This window comes from Parambassis ranga, chromosome 19, assembly GCF_900634625.1.
Source record: "Parambassis ranga chromosome 19, fParRan2.1, whole genome shotgun sequence".
NCBI lineage: Eukaryota > Metazoa > Chordata > Actinopteri > Ambassidae > Parambassis > Parambassis ranga.
The window spans coordinates 10,887,683-10,900,879 of NC_041039.1; the positions used below are offsets into that span (position 1 = coordinate 10,887,683).

At 41.6% G+C, this 13,197-nt stretch overlaps 4 protein-coding genes across 6 annotated transcripts; 2 read left to right on the forward strand and 2 right to left on the reverse strand.

The window, feature by feature from the left end:
• Positions 1-116: 116 nt before the first annotated feature.
• Positions 117-4,323, reverse strand: uqcrc2b (ubiquinol-cytochrome c reductase core protein 2b). 3 transcript variants are annotated; one of them, XM_028430741.1, is made up of 15 exons: positions 4,229-4,318; positions 3,489-3,521; positions 3,316-3,417; positions 2,918-3,067; positions 2,754-2,818; positions 2,611-2,667; positions 2,324-2,448; positions 2,084-2,181; positions 1,940-1,997; positions 1,704-1,799; positions 1,404-1,603; positions 1,208-1,288; positions 1,023-1,099; positions 561-714; positions 117-453 (listed from the first exon to the last, which is right to left on the reverse strand). In XM_028430741.1, the coding sequence occupies exons 1-15, from the start codon at positions 4,259-4,261 to the stop codon at positions 370-372; spliced, it is 1,413 nt and encodes a 470-aa protein (XP_028286542.1). In that variant the 5' UTR covers positions 4,262-4,318; the 3' UTR covers positions 117-369. The 3 variants fall into 3 exon arrangements, with proteins under 3 accessions (XP_028286542.1, XP_028286544.1, XP_028286543.1); XM_028430743.1 differs by lacking the exon at positions 3,316-3,417 and having other exon boundaries at positions 3,453-3,521; positions 4,229-4,323; XM_028430742.1 differs by lacking the exon at positions 3,489-3,521 and having other exon boundaries at positions 4,229-4,319.
• A 366-nt stretch (positions 4,324-4,689) lies between these two features.
• Positions 4,690-5,733, forward strand: LOC114452147 (NHP2-like protein 1). The gene is made up of 3 exons (XM_028431291.1): positions 4,690-4,890; positions 5,071-5,191; positions 5,281-5,733. The coding sequence occupies exons 1-3, from the start codon at positions 4,888-4,890 to the stop codon at positions 5,541-5,543; spliced, it is 387 nt and encodes a 128-aa protein (XP_028287092.1). The 5' UTR covers positions 4,690-4,887; the 3' UTR covers positions 5,544-5,733.
• Positions 5,734-6,791: 1,058 nt separating this feature from the next.
• On the forward strand, positions 6,792-8,668 carry crym (crystallin, mu). Its single transcript, XM_028430140.1, has 8 exons — positions 6,792-7,028; positions 7,105-7,255; positions 7,336-7,398; positions 7,479-7,580; positions 7,667-7,850; positions 7,925-8,046; positions 8,116-8,200; positions 8,293-8,668. Exons 1-8 carry the CDS (start codon positions 6,862-6,864, stop codon positions 8,376-8,378), a joined length of 960 nt encoding a protein of 319 aa, XP_028285941.1. The 5' UTR covers positions 6,792-6,861; the 3' UTR covers positions 8,379-8,668.
• Positions 8,629-12,694, reverse strand: rac1a (Rac family small GTPase 1a). Its single transcript, XM_028430141.1, has 7 exons — positions 12,555-12,694; positions 12,343-12,478; positions 11,474-11,545; positions 11,207-11,324; positions 10,746-10,808; positions 10,303-10,462; positions 8,629-10,079 (listed from the first exon to the last, which is right to left on the reverse strand). Exons 2-7 carry the CDS (start codon positions 12,375-12,377, stop codon positions 9,949-9,951), a joined length of 579 nt encoding a protein of 192 aa, XP_028285942.1. The 5' UTR covers positions 12,378-12,478; positions 12,555-12,694; the 3' UTR covers positions 8,629-9,948.
• Between the last annotated feature and the right edge of the window lie 503 nt (positions 12,695-13,197).

The window sequence follows — 13,197 nt, forward strand, 5'->3', positions numbered from 1 at the left end:
TGCAGTTGAAGCCACACCCACATGAAAGTTTTCCATCATTTGATCATTTATTTCAGTTCTTATGTGACTTTAACATTCCACCACTTACATTTTCTAACACAAAACATGAAACTCTGTAAGGTAGATAGAATTTATTCCTTATTTTACATCAGCTATACAGGTAATGTGGACAGATGAGTGGAGCACAGTACTGTGATGCATCAGACGATCATCACCTGAAAAATATACTGTTACAACACCTATAAATACTCAGGGGTGTTATGACATTATATCTCTTAGAACATTGCAAAAAGATTTTATTTTAATGTGGAGGAAACAAATTCTGCTTTGCCGTCAATTGAATACAGTATAAGGGTGATGAGAAGGACTTCAGATCTCATCTACAAAGGGCGTTTTTACAAGGTTGCCGGTAGATGCCATGGTCTTCTTGCCAGACACAAACTTCTTGGCAGCCTGAAAAATGACACAAAAGAATGTACAGCATACTGTTAGTCTTAGAACCTGGTGTAAATTCAATAAAATGAGAATATAACAGTGACCAAAAAAAACAAATGTCGTACATTAGCAACATCGGTCAAGGAGACGTTGTCGATGTTTTTGGAGATTTCGTCATTGGAGAGGAAGGATCCCTCAGCCAGAGCCTGACTGCCTATGGCCTCCAGCAAACCCTCAGAGGTTTCCAGAGACATCAGGTAATGACTTTTAAGCTGGGTCCTGCAGAGAAAACGGGCTCGTTAAAAGCCAGAATAGTGCAAATGGGGAGAGGAATACATTCAACTTTATGCAGCTTCTACTCAACATATATGGAAGAGCGAATGATCTTGAATTTTTCCGAACTATAAGTTTTAAAACTCAACCTAGACACCAACATTTTCTTTTTGCTACAAACCAATGTGAAAGTTATGTTAATGTTCATCAATATCTCTCTAACATGTTCTTTCTCTGATCACTTTCTACATACTCATACTACAGTCAGATATATGTGAAAGGCAGTTTGTTATTCATGTAGCAACATGTCTTACTTTGCTTGAGTGAGGTCAGCAGCTGTGACTCCACCATCAGCAACAGCCTTCACCTGGGCTAGAGCAGCTTTAATCACCTGGAAAGACAGAAGTCAAAGCTGTTTTCAATGTCCTTTAAGGGGAAAATGACTGAATTAAAAATAACTTTTTTGAGTGAGCATGAAGGTGGCAAGTGGCATACTCACATCACCAGCAGCAGCAGCTTGGGAAATGGTGTAGACCCCAAACAGACCAGAGTCAGAGTAGCTTGAATTGAAAGCACTGACCTGAAATGAAAGAAAAAAAAAACAGGATACATATATTATGTGTGTAAAATTCTATTTATTGGAATGCAGATACAGCCTTCTTAACTAATAGCTTATATAACAGACAGTCACTCACATCGAAGGGTTCAGCAGTTGCCTTTGCAACTCCCTGGACCAGTTTGCTGGAAACGCAGGATCCCCTCTTCACACGTGGACCAGCTCCCAGTAAATGCTGCAGCACGCTGAAGGCCAGAGCTTCACCGGTGCTTGCTGCTGCCGACTGGCTCACCACTGCTGAATGAACGAGACTGCTGGTGCTGGGTATACGAATCTCTCCTGAAGAGAAGCAGGAGGAGACCGCAGGTGGTGTTAGGACTGCATCACACATCAAAAAATGGTGTGGGGCCAATACACATATTTTGTCAGTTTAGCTCACCTCCACGATACTGAGCCTTGGCCCCTGTGGTTCCTGCTCCGCTGCGGATGTTGAGGAACTGCTCTCCCACTTGCTTCAGGACAGTGTGGTCCACACCTGCAAGGAAGATGAACACCATAAACTTAATGGTCCTTTAGACATTCAGGAGAAGCAACCTCCACAAATAGCAGTATGTGGTCACAACAGGGTACAGCTATATTTATATAGCATTAATTTTAAAGTATACAGACTCTTACCAAGTCCAACAAGAGCCATTCTTGCACTTGTAAAATTATTTTGGACAAACTGGTGCAGCTGGACAAAAATACAAACATTAGAAGACAGTTTAATTACATACGGTATTTCAACAAGCATGAGTCTTAAACACTAAATATACTCACATGTTCAGACTGGATGTTGCCAACCATGTGGTCTGGGCAATACAAGGAGTTGCAGAGAGCGTTCTTGTATGCTGCTTCATGCACACCTTCAACCACAGCTGCACAAGAGAGAAAAAGGCAAAACTGAGTTGTAACACGGTTGGTAAAGATTGCATTTGGTAAGTGTTCTTATTGAATAAATCTTTGCTATCATTCAAGAGTGTGTGTGGGTGTCTGCTGCAGTGGGTAATTAAAATCTACCAATCTGAGAGCTCTGTGCAGCCTGCGCCTTGTCCAACTTTACTCTGGGCGTGAGGTCAGACACCTCCCACGGACGGAACTCTGGGGCTGTTGTCACGTTGATCAAAAACTCCATCACGGTGTCACTGTAAACCAATAGTTGACAGCAATGGTGAAAAGTGGAATTATCATATTATGCAAGCATCTAAAAAACATACACAACACACAAGTGTTACAAACATGACCAATTCTATCCCAAGAATCTGCTAATATGTATCACACAATACAACAAGTATTCAAAGTCTTACATGTCATCTCTCAAACAGTCAACGGTGTACATCATGTTCTCTCTGGTTGAAGTCACGCTGCACAGACACAAATTCAGATTAACATACTGAACAGTGGTGACAAACATTTTTTCCAGGTAAAAATTTTCGTTGAGGTTACTGACCTCAGACTGCCTCCTACTGCCTCGATACCGCGGCATATCTTGAAAGCTGAAGCTCCTTTAGTTGTCTGGAAAAGTTTACATTTAGCAATTATAAATATCCTAATATGGTATTTCCTCTAGCACAGACAGGGCTCAGATAATGAGGCTGTATTAAAGTTCTATACCAGGCTAGAGGCCAGTCGGAGGAGGTGGGTGACCCCCTGGTTGTCAGGAGTTTCATAGCGACAGCCAGCCTTGACAAATACGCCAATCTTGGAGGCTGGGGAATAGTTCTCCAGTGAGGCAATCACCAGTCCACTGGGAAGTCTGGACACCTAGACAGAAATACATGTAGAGCTGTTTAATGTCATTATGCTTCAGTTTACACCTGACAGGCTAATCTAGAAGATCGGTTGCACATTAATTTAGATTAGGAATTTAATGCTTAGCTTAGCAAACAAAATGGGTGAAAGTTGAAACATAAGCAACAGAAGCTTTGGTTTGCCATTCCATATCTCCATTCTTAGACCCAATGCCACACTAAAAGCCCCTGTATTGCTATGGTCATCAATCCCCAACATACATGAACATCCTGGTAGGAGTGGGCAACTCCAGGAGACAGCTTGAGGCCAGCAAGAGGCTGGACAAGGGACTGGCCTTTTCTGGCAGCTGCGTGGAACTGTCTCTGTGGAGAAGAAAAACAAGTCAACAACCACTGACCTGTACATCCTGTGGTAGAAACCCAGTGACCTCCACCTTATGGGCAGCTTGCGCTGCAAAAAGCCTTTTCTGGAAAAAACAGAGAACATGGGAAGGCAGGACATTACAACTAATGTGTTGCTAGCATGTTAAGTGACGTGACAGCAGTGAGAGAACAGAGGCCTGCCGAGGCATGGATGGTGAGATCAGGGATGATAGTGATGCACTGCTTCTTTGGAGCTGTTAAAGATTAATTCACCATGAACAGATGACAATCATCTTATAAACTGGGGTTAAATCCAGTGTTGATCTCTGCCTACTGCAGATAACAAGAAATGATGACACAATGCAAAACTCTTTAATACTACCCGTAAATCAAAACCTACTATGGTCTAACAGCAAAAATAAGTACAAATAGGTAATAAGTACAGCTGGTACGTGAAGTACTCTTATTAGATCATGAATTTCAAGACGCTAAGTTAAAACTAGCCTAGACAAAGCTAGAGAGGCTACTCTAAAGCGTCCAAAGCTTGATCTGAGGCAACTGAGATTAACAGCATATTATATTGTTTATTTTATGACTACAAAAAAAATCACTCTCCAGTGTTTATGATCGGTTCAATGCTGGTTACAGTGTCACGACTAGCTTTAGCTGATAGCTTCCTCGTCCGCCGGTCCGGACATGACCCTGACTATATAGACCATCAGGAAACATCAAAACGACTATATCTGACGGCTGCTGTTAGTACAATTGCACCGACAAATAAACGTGTAGGATTTATTGACAGAATCCTCACCGATAGCTGACTTATTCCCCGAATCCCCTTCATCTCCCCTCTCTCCTTCAGTCAGGACGATGAAGTAATATGGCCGACCTGAAAGTGCCCTACCCAGAATGCAATGCGCGTCCCTCGCTAGCAAAAGCACAGTAGAGCTAATAAGATTGCGCCCCTGCTGGCGCGGAGTGTAACGATACAGTACAGGTCGATTGTTTTTACATTCCCTTGATATACAGTACCTACACGTACGTAGGTTAAAGAACAAATACATTTAAAAACAAAAGGGAGAACGAATTAAAATGATTAAGAAATGTAATAATTATAATCATTAATAATAAATACTTATTAAACATCAATTTTATTGTTATAACTGTAAACTTTGTTATTGTTTTATTATTGTAAGAGGAGGGAAAATTAAAACCCGAGAGAAGACGCGGAAGGAAAAGCAGTTCCTGTCGTTTCAGCTTCGGTTCCTAGTGCGCATGAGCGGAATCCCACACGTGTGGAGAACGTTGTGGACTCGCATGCAACAGAGCTGAGAGAGCCGTATCGCCGTGGAAGAAACTGTAAAACTCTATATCTTTCACTTTGTTGCTCTTTAGATCTTTTGGAAAAGAAAATAGTCCTCCGTGAAGCATTTCGCCGAGAGGGCCGGACAACCAGAAAACCAATTCAGAATGGTAAGAAAGTGTTATGGTCTGACTGAACTACAAGCTAGCAGATTAGCTAACTGTTAGCGAACTTAAGGAACAAGACTGCGCAGGACTCTAAACTCAATATAATAACAGTCTGTGTATACATTGTAAACACCGCTTTCTCTGTGTTAAAGCTGAGTTATTTTGCTCTTGTGCTTTAAACAGACTGAACCCGCAGTGAACCCTAAGGCCTACCCATTGGCCGACGCCACGCTCACCAAAACCATCCTGGACCTGGTGCAGCAAGCCGCCAACTACAAACAGCTAAGGAAAGGAGCTAATGAAGGTATGGAAACTGAATAAAATCCTCAGAATCACAGAATTAGTCTTTAACAAAATAAATGTTTGATTTTATCTTGTTCTCTTGTTCCCCAGCCACTAAAACCCTGAACAGAGGCATCGCTGAGTTCATTGTGATGGCTGCTGATGCTGAACCACTGGAAATCATCCTCCATCTGCCACTGCTCTGTGAGGACAAGAATGTCCCATATGTCTTTGTCCGCTCCAAGCAGGCCCTGGGCCGGGCCTGTGGGGTATCACGCCCTGTCATTGCTACCTCGGTCACCATAAAGGAAGGGTCCCAGCTCAAACCACAGATACAGGCTGTTCAGATATCTATTGAGAGACTGTTGGTGTGATTTTTGTTATGCTGATGTCTCATTGAAGTGAGGGGAAGATGGATTCTAGATTTAAAATAATCTTATGTTTTATGAAACAAAAAAGTATTGTCTTTTTTTTTTTTACTCTTTAGGACTGTAGTTCCACTTGTATCTGTTTGAAATGCCTTCACCTGCTTCATAATAAAATAATTTCTTTTTTTAAACAAGATCTGCTTGGGTTTATTTAGATTGTGTTGACTAGGTGGTTTTGTAATATACTGTATTCTGTGGCATAAAAACAATTCTGGCAGCTGCCATTATACTAAGAGAGCTAAACACACCAAAACCCATCCACGCTGACCCTGCTGAGGACACACAAGGTTTCAGAGCTAAAGCCCTTGATAGCATGTGCGACAACATGCTGATCAGTGCCATCAACAGTGATTATTAATTATGCTACCGACAAGATCAAGAACCACCTCATGGGAGAGGATAGAGGAGAGATTCTGTTGTAACAACAAAGCAGAGACATACATTCATTTTGACACATCAAGCTGCTGGTGTTTCTGCAGCTGGGTCAGCCACTTCACACTGGCAGCAGTTAGCTTTAGTTAACCACTGACATCCAGCCATGACCATGTTATTAAAACTCTGACCTAAACCTGTTGTTTTTATGGGTCCATTTACGGAAGTTTTACTCTTCAGTAAATGGACCCATAAAAACATATAATAAGTTTTGTTTGTCTGCCCTCTTGTGGCTGAAATGAGGTAGGCTATTATAGTGGGTGCAGGACAGAGCAGCCAGGATTAATCTAAAAGAAAATAACCATGTAAGACCATTATATTATTATAATATATATTAATATATTATATTATAATATAATATTATTAATGGCCTACATTGCAGTCTGCCTTTCTTAACTACATCATCAGTAAATGGTTGTAGACATTTCTTAACATACACACGTTTTAATACACCTAATTTCCAAGTTACCACTTATATTTTCATAGTAAACACATCAGTACAGTGAAGAGCATTATAGATGCTTGTTCATGAATGAATGAATCAATTATATTGATGATTATTTATGGTCTATATGGCTAAAACCCACCTGTACGTGATCTTCTTTCTAATCTAATTTTTAGTCTGTGCAATTATTGTTTTACCAACAACAACAAAAACGCCTGTCAATGTTTGACTTAATAACTTTTCCGTCATAAGTGAGGAACTCTGCACCCTGCTCTCACCATTGCGTTTAAAAAAACTGCACTGCGGCTCTTGAACGCAACTCGGATCGACGTACTTTGTACCAAATCTACAATAAAGTGACTAATCTGAGTGTCAGAAGCAGAAGCCATGGCCGGGCCTCCTGTTATTATCTGGGAGAGCGAAGTTGAGCGCCTGTTGCGCTACAGAGAGCTAATCCCGCGTCTGGAGGAGGCTTTGGGGAAGTTCTCCAGGCGGGACAACGCTGAGGTAATCCAGCCGGTGCGAACCACGGTGCCGCTGCAGAGACACAACGGGTAGGCCTGCAGTCTGCTTCCTGAGCACCATGAAACATTAACAGAGTGCTGGTACCGCTCTCACTGTGTCTTACAGGTTTTTGGGACTGATGCCTACATACATGGAAAATGACGGAGTCCTGTCCACAAAGTTTGTGTGTTTCTACAAGAGGGAGGAGGGCTCCGCTTTACCAGCTACCCAAGCTACAGTGATGCTGCTGGATCCAGAGCATGGGAACGTCAAGGCTGTGAGTTGAAGCTGATGCATGCACCAGTCGATATTATAGGGTGCTTCCAAGGAAGTAATATCAGTGCTTTCAACCTACAGGTCATGGATGGAGAGGTCATCACAAGCATGAGGACAGCTGCAGTCTCAGCCATCTCAGCCAAGGCACTTCACTGCGCATACAAAGCCATCTTTCCACAGTCCAGTCTGCTGTTACCTTTAGTGTGAACTGTTGTGTCTTACAGCTGCTGATGCCTCCAAGAGCAGGGGTTCTGGCCATCCTAGGTACCGGCAAACAGGCCCTAAGTCATTATAATGTCTTCACTGAAATGTTTTCATTTAAAGAGGTATGGCTACAACAGCAGGTCATTGGTGAATGAATTTGTCTTCACCAAAATATATGTATATTTTTTTAAATGTTGTTTCACCTCAGGTGAGAGTGTGGAGTCGCACCAGAGAAAGAGCGGAGAGATTTCGGGACTCAGTCAGTGGTGCTGTGACAATCAGCTGCTCAGCAGAGGAAGCAGTGAGGGGTGCGGATACCATAGTGACGGTGACCAGGTCCACTGAGCCGCTGGTATTTGGTGAGTGGGTCAAACCAGGAGCACACATAGCAGGTAAGAAGAAAGGATTTACACACAAAGTTTTTTTTTCTGTAGAAGGATCTGAATTATTTTTCCTTTTGGAGCAGCAGTGGGAGCTTGTAGGCCAGACTGGCGGGAGCTGGACGATGTGTTGATGAAGGAGGCTGTGGTGTATGTTGACAGCAGGGAGGGAGCCATGACCGAGTCTGGTGATGTCATCCTCTCTGGGGTCAGTCTGAGTTTAGTTTCTGACTAAAAGATGTGTGGCTCTTTATAACTGGACATCTCTTGGTTTCAGGCCGAGGTGTTTGCAGAACTCGGAGATGTTATAAATGGAACGAAACCTGCTCAGAGAGAGAAGACGACTGTGTTTAAATCCCTCGGTGAGACCTGAGAGGTTATACATAGCAGAGATCATCAGACAGGGATAACTGGCTTCTCAGAGTAACTGTGCCTTTTTTTTTTACAATAACAGGGATGGGAGTTGAGGATGCTGTATCAGCAAAGCTGGTATTTGACCAATGGAAAGACAAAAGTAAACGGATGCAACCATGTACATAAATCCAGACCTGCTTAACCTTGATAGGACACACAGTAATCAATATCATCATTACTGCCATTGCCAGATAAACCAGCAAATAGTTTGATCAATCTTATAGCCAATTAACCGCGCCTTAACGCTAATGTCATCATACATTTGTTTAATTGTGTATCAATCATCAATCAATGTGTTGTGGTGGGCGTTATCTAAAACTGTCTAACATGCTGTTAGAAACTGTTATGTGATGGAACAGGCATTATAATACAGAGCGTATTTTCAATGAATTTATTTGCTTTAAAAAAAAAACAAGGTCAGCATATTGCTATGTGAAATAAAACCACATTTAGTATGAAAGTAAAAGAGTATATGCTTCCTCTGTGCCTTTGAAACACTGATAAAATGCTGAGGCCAGATTTAGTGGTTCCCTAGAGCACCCGTGAAAATTGATCGTTTCAAGAAAAAAAAACAATATATTGTACAACTAAGTTCAGACCTTCAAATATGATCACACTGGCTCACAGACTTCATAAACCACAGTAATAGATGGGATCTGAGTGTTATGGTTACGCACCTTCATAAATGTACATGAGAATCACTGTCTGAAAGGCTAAAGCACTTCTTTCTGAGCAAGGATTTAGTGGACACTAAAAATGAAGGGTTTACACAGAGTTTAAAAAGAATAAGCACATAGCTGGCTGGCTGCATCTTAAGCAATCAGGGATAAAATACTGCATGTGCTCACTTTAACACATAGTGCGAAAATATCAATGGATACACGTAGAAAATATCTAGCAGTGTTTTTTTTTAAATGCTTGTTCACTGCGCTCCAGTAATTATTACTTCTGAGCAGCAGCGACAACACTTGTTTTGAGTCATGTCAGGGTTTTATCTGTTCACTCATGACTGCATGGTGACTTCTTGTACAGGGTTAAATCTAAATTCAAAAGGACAACAAACATTTTAGTGTTCACAGAGGGACTACCAAAGGGTGACCGGGTTTTGGCAGCACCTCAGTCTAGTCCGATGACACATGTAAACAAAATGGTCCGTCAACCACAGCTGACGAGAAACTGACAATGAAAAATGGATTAGTTCTAAAAAAAAAAAAAAAAACATTTCTTTCCTAAAGTAAAATTTCATCAAGGCAGCAGGAATCTCTTAGTATCTAGGGGAAAGAGTGCAATGCAGGACCTCCTTCTTTAAATCTATGGTCATTTCATATTTAAGTCAACTTCAAGTAGTGTTTCTTCACAATGTCTGAGGAAAATTACATTTAAAAAAATCCTTCCTTTGTCCCTAATAAACCCCAGATCCTAAATGAAACCTTCCAATCTCTCAAAGGCCTTAAAATCACTTCATTCCAGTGAATCTGAAAGGACTAAACAGATAAAAACCCCACAAGACAGATCTGACATGAGCACTGCTCAAATCTGTAAAGTCCTTTCAGATGAACGCCTGATCTACTGAAGCTTCTATGTAAGCAAGGACACGGGGTGAACAGATATTTGGGGGAACCCAGCCATTGTCTTCTTCCCTCCGAGTAGGCGAGTTCTGACTGCAACCGTATTTTCTGCTCCCTGTAGATCTCCGTTACAATACTGTGCACTTCCTCTTCCTCTTCTTGACAGGTGGGGGGCACAGGACCGCCCTGATAGCTTCGTCAAACACTGTCTTAAGGCCACGCTGTGTCAAAGCTGAGCATTCCAGATATTTCACTGCACCTGGTCACCAGAACAGGGGGAGAAAGCAAAAAAAAACAACAAAGAGAGTTAGGTATAGATATAAGATACTTATACTTGATTTCACAGCCTTCAGATCTGCCAAATTACTAGCAACATTTCTTTATGACAAAAGAAAAGCTGCACAAAGGAGGTTCTTTTATATTTACAATAAAGAATACTACAATAAAAAGAGTATTGGTGAATGAGTGGAGCTACGACTGACTTATTTCTTTAGCCATTGCCAGGCCCTGTGGGTAGATGATCGGAGTGAGTTTCTTCTCCTTGAGCTTTTCGATGGTGTCCTTGTCGTCTCTCAGGTCCAGCTTGGTGCCCACCAGGATTATAGGTGTGTTCGGGCAGTGGTGTCTCACCTCAGGGTACCACTGCAGGACAGAAGACAGAGGTTGTGGGGGAAGTATAGAAAAACAACAAAAGAATGGATCCTAGACTTCTTCTTCTGTGTTCTCTTTACTGTCATACCTAATTAGACTATTCACACCGAAGTGTGAATACAATTCATATCTTAACTTCATACTCTGTATTTTAATGTGTAACTTGTAACCTCTGGAAAAAAGACTTTCATCTTATCTCGTATCTTATCTTAACCAGAACTAATCCTAGTGTATGATTCACTTTCAGTTATAACAAAGAGCAGTCAGTTCTCACCTTGGCACGGACATTCTCAAAGGAAGCTGGACTGACTAGTGAAAAGCAAATCAGGAAGACATCCTGTGGAGGAAAATGAAGCGTAAATCAATGTAACACAAATCAGCACAGAGACAAAATAGTAGACAATACAATACTGACTAACAGATTCAACCGTCTGGACTGGTCCTGCTGCTAATACAAACTGACTTCGACTTTCTGCACCCTGCAAATCTTTGGCACAGAAGCCGGTTTGTTGTGAGGACAAAGAGGGCAAACAAGAGCTGCCTTTTACTTCCTCCTCCAGCCGTCCTGCAGACAGTGTATAGGTACTGTGGATACGAGGCTCTACTCTGAAGAGAGCACAGGCTCTGTCCAAAGAATTACAGGCCAGTGAATAACACTGTTCATCCTGACATTGGCTGAGGACACGGAATAGCAGTTTCTAGTACTGGTATGTGTATACAAGCATATAAACATACTGTCTGTGGGTATGACAGTGGTCTGAGCCTGTCATAGTCCTCCTGTCCTGCTGTATCCCACAGACCCAGGTTCACTGGTTTCCCATCGACCATCACATTGGCAGAGTAGTTATCGAAGCTGCAAGCAGAGAGGTGGATATTGGTTCCTATTCTGTAAACTGCTATAAGATTAAAAGCCTGTTGTCACAATGCACAGGTAGGTATTTTCAACAGTTACACTTTGCTACACCACTGGTGCTGAGATGCATGTGTGTTTGTGTTACTTACACTGTGGGGATGTACTCTCCAGGGAAGGCATTGGTGGTGTAGCTGATTAGCAGGCATGTCTTACCCACAGCCCTGGGAGGGGAAAGGAGGGACTCATGAGAACTAAAGACTGAAGCTGGATTTACACTTTACTGCTGTACTTCAATAAGTTGTGATATTTATCTTTTCAAAGTTCCTTTGACAAGAAGTTTTAATGAACTCAGAATTAGGACAACACAAAAGGCACACATCAAGCATGGTGAATGGACAATATTAAATGTGAGTAACTGTCATATGTTAACATTGTGACAGGTACAGACTACAAACTAAAAATGTATAAAATAAATAAAGATTTTCAGGTTAACAACGATTAAATCAGGATTTGGTATTACTTAGGTCTTCCCACATGAAGATCAAACTTTCACTTTCTAGTACAAAGTTTTGATGGTGACGTTTGTTGAATGAGTTAATATTATAGTAAAAAGTTGTTCTAAGGCATTGGATGGATACATAATTGACGAAAACACAACAAAATCAAAAACTAAAATCGGAAACAACGAAAGTTTAGAAAACTTTCCAAATACGCTGGATTATCTGTTAAATTAAAACTTGTCATTCTGCTTCAAGATCAATAAATGGCACACCATGACCCCTTCAGTCACACCTAACTGGAGCATGCAGATAAATCTGTCTGACCCAGCTGGACCGAGGGCAGGCGCAACAACAGCTGTCGCTCATGTTGGCATGTTATCTGAGGCTTGTTAGCTGCTAGCCAACTGTTGGTAACTGGGTCAACTCAAACAACTACGTTAGCTGTAAATCGATAGAACATCAGCGCAACTTTTTCATTATAGAGGTCGAAGTAAAAATAAAAATCCACTTTAACTTACCCGTCCCCGACAACCACACACTTAATGGCCTGCATCGGACGGCTCTCTCGCTAGCACCCCAGCCGACGTTACAGCAGCTCGGTCTCGGTTAGCTTAGCTAGCTCACGGCGGCTGATACAAACCGGTCCCGTGTCACCTGAAAAAAGTTCAACAAAGTTCGGTCTTGACTGCGGTCCAAAAATGTTTAAATGTTGCTGCTGTAAATATCTGACGTGTTTCTCCTTCTCAGCAACACCCCCGTGAAACTCCAAACTTGTAAACCAAAGAGGCAACACCCAGGAAAAAAAACTCTGGAGTCAAGATTGAGGGAAAAAACGCCCACAGTTTGGAATCTGCAGATCCCTGCGACTCACTTCCGGCCAGAGCAGGGCAGCCAACGCCTGCCACCCAGTGGTCAAAATTAAAAATGACACCCAGTTTAATCAGCACAAACACTGCAGCGTCTAGTTACATCACAAAAATGTAAAAAAGCTGAGTATGTGAGTGATAGACCAAACTCTCCAAACTGTATATACTGTTAGACAAAATGCACATTACATATTAAATATTAAGCTTTAGCCTGCAACCAAATATTAAGGCAACTTTTTCCCATTTATTTTTGTTCTCAACTTCATGGATTACATTTAAAAAATAAATTATTAAATAAATAATTTTACATCTTTAAACGGTGTCAACATGTTACATACTGCTGTTAAAAAAAAATCACTTTTTGCATCTATCTGCAAAACATTCATTCAACTGCACTTTAGACCGCAGACAGCAGAGTGTAGCATTGCACATGCTTAGAGTTCAGTAAAACAACAACAAAGACAACTTGTAGACATAAATCTCATCTCTTTCTCTCTCTTTCTCACT

What these genes read in the sequence shown, in the direction of transcription:
- uqcrc2b (XM_028430741.1), bottom strand. Translation starts at nt 4,261, where the DNA reads ATGAAGGGGATTCGGGGAATAAGTCAGCTATCG. An exon ending in CAGCGCAAGCTGCCCATAAG is followed by an intron (nt 3,418 to 3,488) that starts GTGGAGGTCACT and finishes TCTTCTCCACAG; the next exon opens with AGACAGTTCCACGCAGCTGC. An exon ending in GCAACATCCAGTCTGAACAT is followed by an intron (nt 1,998 to 2,083) that starts GTGAGTATATTT and finishes ATTTTTGTCCAG; the next exon opens with CTGCACCAGTTTGTCCAAAA.
- LOC114452147 (XM_028431291.1), top strand. An exon ending in AAGGAAAGGAGCTAATGAAG is followed by an intron (nt 5,192 to 5,280) that starts GTATGGAAACTG and finishes CTTGTTCCCCAG; the next exon opens with CCACTAAAACCCTGAACAGA.
- crym (XM_028430140.1), top strand. Translation starts at nt 6,862, where the DNA reads ATGGCCGGGCCTCCTGTTATTATCTGGGAGAGCGAAGTTGAGCGCCTG. An exon ending in CCGCTGCAGAGACACAACGG is followed by an intron (nt 7,029 to 7,104) that starts GTAGGCCTGCAG and finishes TGTGTCTTACAG; the next exon opens with GTTTTTGGGACTGATGCCTA. An exon ending in AGCATGGGAACGTCAAGGCT is followed by an intron (nt 7,256 to 7,335) that starts GTGAGTTGAAGC and finishes TTCAACCTACAG; the next exon opens with GTCATGGATGGAGAGGTCAT.
- rac1a (XM_028430141.1), bottom strand. Translation starts at nt 12,377, where the DNA reads ATGCAGGCCATTAAGTGTGTGGTTGTCGGGGACGG. An exon ending in GGAGAGTACATCCCCACAGT is followed by an intron (nt 11,325 to 11,473) that starts GTAAGTAACACA and finishes CTCTGCTTGCAG; the next exon opens with CTTCGATAACTACTCTGCCA. An exon ending in TTGAGAATGTCCGTGCCAAG is followed by an intron (nt 10,463 to 10,745) that starts GTGAGAACTGAC and finishes TCTGTCCTGCAG; the next exon opens with TGGTACCCTGAGGTGAGACA.